At 39.2% G+C, this 6,000-nt stretch overlaps 1 protein-coding gene across 1 annotated transcript in view; it reads right to left on the bottom strand.

The window, feature by feature from the left end:
- The window catches only part of SERPINB7 (serpin family B member 7), a 28,577-nt gene continuing 22,577 nt past the window's right edge, over positions 1–6,000 (bottom strand). Inside the window, exons 4-7 of the mRNA XM_056106988.1 lie at positions 5,659–5,776; positions 3,781–3,923; positions 1,050–1,196; positions 1–399 (exon numbers count right to left, since the gene is read on the bottom strand). Coding sequence (XP_055962963.1) covers positions 1–399; positions 1,050–1,196; positions 3,781–3,923; positions 5,659–5,776 — 807 coding nt within the window. The remainder of the gene's footprint in view (positions 400–1,049; positions 1,197–3,780; positions 3,924–5,658; positions 5,777–6,000) is intronic.

The following is a 6,000-nucleotide window of genomic DNA, read 5'->3' as shown; positions in this document are numbered from 1 at the left end:
TCAAGGACAGGAAACTTTGCCACTAAATAAGATAATGTCATCCTTTCTGATGAAAAACAGGAATGGGTGGTCAGCTCTGAACACCGTGGACTCAGGGAGCTGCTTCTCAACGATGTTGTTTCCAGTGGCAGCAGCTGCCTCTGTGCCCTCCTCGGTGACCTCTATGAAGGATTTGTGCATCAGTTTTGACATGTACAGGCGGCCTCCTGAAGCTATGCCAGACAGGTCAGCTCTGGACTCATCAAAAATATCCTTCAGCCCTAGAGCTCTTAAATGGTCTTTGACTTCATAATTCTTCTCAATCTTGAACTGAGGGAGAAACACCTCCACATACTGTGCCTTCATTTTTCTTGGATTGGTCCAGTCCATTAGGTTCTGGAAGTTCAATTTATTTTCAATCTGCCGGAATATTTAAAGTGAAAATTTGAACCACATGATTAAGAAACAGATGAAACAGTCATCACTAAGATAGATGGCTTTTCCATAATTGTCCTCTCCCAGGTTTTTGTATGAAATATGAGAATGGTTCTGGGTGCTAGAGGGGAAATCATTAAAATAAAGCAATAGTTCAGCCACATGGCTAATTCTCTCTGCTATACCGATGCCCGACTAACTTGTATCTGAGGGTATTTCTCCCCCCCCCCCCATATATGAACATTTGTAGTACAAGTTCCATTATGGACAGGTGAAGGAATAAATGCATAAACAGTATTAGAGGTGCTAAGAGTTACTGAAGTCTGTGTTTCCTGACTACTTTTTCATCTCAAAAGACATTGAAAAGGACTGTTTTCACCGCTTACAGGGACAAACCAATGGAAAGCTCATATGAACCAGACAAGAACCTCAAAGTTTTAGACTTGTGGGCTTTGGTGATCAATATCATAATGCAGCATAAACCATCCACACTGTCTGGGAGCTTGAATCCAAATCAATGCTCTTACTCATCACTTGATGGAAGAAACACACACACACACACACACACACACACACACACACAAACCCAATCCTGAAAGTCTTCCCTCATAGAGAAAGTGGCAAGAGACACTTACTTGGGCAAGGTCGTTCTCAGGTAGCATGATGTACATGCTTATTCCACCATGATATCTGAGTTCAAGCACCTGCATGGACGGGTCATTAATGACAGACATATTGAACTTCTGTTCTTGATGCATCATGGACACTGCTTTCCTAGGACACTGGAAGTCAAGTCAAAAAGGGTTTCCTGAGAAGCCAAATTTATTTCATTTCTTTACTACATATAGTCAAAACAGTGTTTCTGCTTTTTTCACTTGACCCAGTAGGTTTTTCCTCACATGTTTTGAAGGAGTCTAATTACTATACATCTTAGTGCTACAAAAGCAGACTTTGATTGTAATTGCCCATGTTAAAGGTCCCCCACTGGTGACTTTGAGCAAATTACTTCACTGTCTATACCTCTATTTCTTCCTTCACATATATGTGTAAGAGGAACCCTTACCGACCAGGATTCTTGTAAGGATGAGCTGAGTTAATATACCGACTTATTTGTAGTAATACACTTTAAAAGTCTACATAGAAAGTAATTAATAATTATTAAATACTATTATAATAAGAAGTGAATAGTATAGTTTTCTTCCATCATCAGTAAAATATTTTCCATGAGCGACAAAGATAGTATAAGGGTTAAGGCATTTGCTTTGCATGCAGCTGACCTTGCTTCTACCCCTGGAACTACATGCAATTCCCTGAAATTTGCCAGAAATGATCCCTGTGTACATAGGTAGGAATAAGTCCTGAGCATCATTAGGTGTTTCTCACACATACACACACACAAACACACACACAAACACACACACACACACACACACACACACACACACACACACACACACACCAGCACACCAGATTGTGTCCAGTGGTTAGACACATGTTTTGGATTACTGAGACCATGGCTTCTACCCCAGCACTGTAAAATAATAACAGTAATGAGGTCTTATAAAAATTGTTTTAATCCTTCCAAATATTTAAAAATATCCAATTAGCTTGTAGAATACTCCCAAGTATCTCAAGGACACCATTTGTAGATCAGGAAACCCCAGAGAGGTAAAACATTCTTTTCTTAAAATTGTCATCTTCCCCTATGTTTTATTTCCCAATGGGATGGCAAGATTGAGAAGGGACAATAAATATTGCCTTGTGCTTGGATCAAAGGCCTGTGTCCCTTTGGAAAGATTGTCTTTGCTGATTGTCTTTGTTTTTCTTTGGAATGAGCGCAGGGACTAAACCCAAGGCCTCACCCATGCAAGGCAAGTATTCAACAACTAAGCCACACCCCTGCCCGAGGTTTTATTTTGGGTTGTAAAACTCAGAAAGACCAAGGCGAGCAGTGACAGTTACCTGCTTCATGATACAGAGCAGACACGCTGAACCTGGTGCAAAGGGGTGCTGAGATTTCATACCTGTCGAGTCCCATTGAATCTCTATTCTCAAATCTGCCCCTCTTTCCTCTCACAGCCTTGCGAACACTGTGGCTACAGCCTGGCTAGGGAACCCCATTTCCAACCCACTTGGAAGAGAAGAAACATATGGCTGGATTTCGCTGAAGAAAGGGTCAGGCCATACCTTCCAGCAAAGAGGCCACTTGAACAATTTTTATAGTGTTAAAATCTAAACTGACATCACTACTACAAATTCTAGAGTCTGTCATATAAGCTATATATTATAAGGAGTATAATATAAGCAAATTTATTTTAAATAGATATATATTAATATTAGTCTAAGTAAAACCTTCTTGGGAAGCTAAGAAAAAAAAAACTGCAAACAATGCAGGAGACAGGTACACTTTGTCTTCTTTGATGGAAATGAGTCAACACAAGCAATCTACTAGTCAACGGACTGAAAGGAAAGAGGGGAAATGAAAACTCACTTCTCATCAATACTGCCCGCCCATCACTAAAATTCTGCTTAATATGCTTCCTATGGCAATGACTTCATATGAGAATCTCTAAGACAGTTGTATTTCATTAGACTTATTGTGCTATTGTTTTATATAGTAATTTTCAAACGAGCTCTACACTGTTCTCATTCTCACAAAGACACCTGGGTGACAGACTTGCTCTAGCAGGCTCGCCTACACCTCTGTGGTCAGGGACATCCAACCTGGATGTCCTCCAAGCAGGCTGCTAGAGGCAAGTCTGCCAGAAAAGGCGGATGAGGAGGAAGAAGAGGAGGAGGAGGAGGAAGAGGAGGAGGAGGAGAATGGGCGGTCAAGGAGAAGGAGAGGGGGTAAAGGAGGAGAAGGAGGAAGAGATGAGGAGGACAAGATGAGGAGGAGGAAGAAATGGAAGAGGAAAAGAAGGAGGAGAGGAGGAGGAGGAGGAAGAGGAGGAGTAGAAGGAGGAAAAGAGGAGAAAGAAGCAGAAGGACAAGGAACATGAGAAGGAAGAGGACAAAGAAGAAATACTCCAACTCTATACTCAAAGTTAGAATAACAAAATGCACACTACATTTTTGTCCTATTTTCTTCCTATGGGTCCCCACCTCAAAATGAAGTCAAACTGTAACTTTGAATATGCTTTAGGAAATACCCACTTATGGGATACCGCCACGTGTGCTCCATTACCTGCATTAGTGAGAAAATAGAAAGTCTGTCTTCTAAGCAATGACCATCTCGTCTGAGGAAGCAGGGGAAGAAATGAGTCAGAGAAATGGGGGGTCCAGTGTTTGTCTGTCTCAACACCAACAGTTTCTACACGAGAACACAATCAACCACACGTCTCTCCACTCAATGGGCTTCCATACCTTGGGGGATCTGAAATGGCAGTTGAGGGTGTCTCTCTTGGTGAAGGCCGACTCCCACTTGCCTTTGAAGTAAACGGCATTCACCAGCACCATGACCGCCGAGGAGCTGATGCTGCCCTCTGAGAAGATGTTCTTGATTTTGCCTTTCAGGAGCCAATTGAGAAAAGAAAATCTTAGTTTTGAATGCACGGTTTAAGACAATATCTTCAGAGACCAGTTACATGGGAATAAGAGTTTATATCCCACTGCAGAATATGCCTAATAATAATGACGATATAGTAATTATCCATGAGTAATTACTGTGTCAGCCTTTTCTTGGCCCTTTATGTGCAATATTAGTTTTAGTGCTCACAAACCTCCTGTGAGAGAGCATTATTATTATTATTATTATTATCATCATCATCATCATCATTATTATTATTGCTTCTATTTCATGTGCAGGCAGCCAGAGCACAGGGAGATTAGAAAAGTCACACACAAGAATCCTGACCCAGGAAGACTATTTTCAGAGCCCCTTCCTGCCAAGAGGCACCAATCTGCCCATCGCATCGATGAGACCACAATACGAGCAAAATGGAACTCTGTTCTGTCTCATAAGCTAATTATTTCCTATATTCTGCATTAACCACATCAGCACTAAGTACTGAGCACTTTTTTTTTTTCAAATGAATCAGAGCTGGGAAATAGAGAGTTTGTGCCACCACTGGTTTCTCAGTTCTCAGTTTTCAGAAATAAGGCCAGAACTGGTCCATGGTAGGAAGGTGGCCACAAGGTGGGGGTGGGGGGGTGTAGTTAGAACAGAGAAGGGACCATTATGATAATGATAGTTGGATATGATCACTATGGACAAGAACGGAGTACTAAAATGAGGTAAAGTGATATGTATGAAATTTTTTAAGTAACTGTATTTCAAACGAAGAGGATAAAAGGGAAAAGGAGACAGACAGACAGACAGACAGACAGACAGACAGACAGACAGACAGAAGAAAGGTGTCTGTCCTAGTGGCAAGCTGGGGTAGGGGAGCTGGGCTGGAGGGAAAGTGGGGACATTGATGATTGGAAATGTACACTGGTAAAAAGATTGGTGTTGGAACTTTGTGTGACTGAAATTCTATCATAAACAGTTTTTTAACTGTGTATCCCATGGTGATTCTATTTAAAAAATGGGAAGCAAAAGAAATTACTCATTTTTGATTAAAAAAAACCCATGAACAAATATTCTTATTTGTTTTATACTAAACCTAGGCTTTAATCATAATTCAATTTTTAGTTGTGAGACTAAATAAAGATATGTACTTTTTTATAGTCACTCCCTTTGCCATATTTTTATTTTAGTAAAAAAAATAATTTTTAAATGAAAGATAAACTGCATTCTTTATAAGAAGTAATGATATGGAAATACGTTTTATAGATGGTAGACTTTCCAAATTTAAATAATATTATTAAGATCAAGAAGAAGCTGTAAAATATTGGAATAAATATTAGACTGAAATATTATGCTATAGTCATTAAAAATTTGCTTTATTTGTCTTCTAGCTTTGTTCAGTACTTAGGTATAAGATATGGAGTTTAACTAAATAAATTATGTATTTCATTAATTTATAAAATGGTTATAATAAAATCCACTTGTCACACAAATTCATTTTCCAATCAAATGAGGTCTTTCCATAGATGGGTTTTCTGCATAGTGTATAAAATATGTAATTTATAAGATTACTAAAAAGAGCATTGCAAACAAGCAATTTAAATAGCAACTGTTACTTTGGATGGGAAACAGCTGTTTATAACATATATAAAACACACCTAACTTTAAGTTTGAGCTCTCAGTATGGACACGCCACCAACAAATTTTGTAGGAAAACAGAGAATGGCACTCACCATGTGTTTCATCTTCTATCCATCTATTAATTTTAAATCTTGTATCTTCCACATCATTTGTAAAGTCAATTCGTTCCACTTTGGCATTGTATAATTTTTCAGCACACCCAATAAAGTTCTGTACGTGTAAAAAATATAAATCCTATGTCATGATCTACAGTTCTTCTATTTACAAATCACCACCAACTAAGCGGAAGAAATGTATCTTTGAACTTCTCTTTTTATTTTCACTGCCTGGCTCAGTGATTCATTCCTGCTTCCGAGTGGGAACGGGGACAAGAAGTGTGGGAGAGTGTTTGGAAGCAGAGCTGAAGCTGGATTTGCAAATAGGAAGCACAATGC

This window comes from Sorex fumeus, unplaced genomic scaffold (assembly GCF_029834395.1).
Source record: "Sorex fumeus unplaced genomic scaffold, SorFum_2.1 ptg000151l, whole genome shotgun sequence".
Taxonomy (NCBI): domain Eukaryota; kingdom Metazoa; phylum Chordata; class Mammalia; order Eulipotyphla; family Soricidae; genus Sorex; species Sorex fumeus.
Note: the sequence above shows the minus strand (reverse complement) of the source record. Positions and strands in the feature narration are given on the sequence as shown.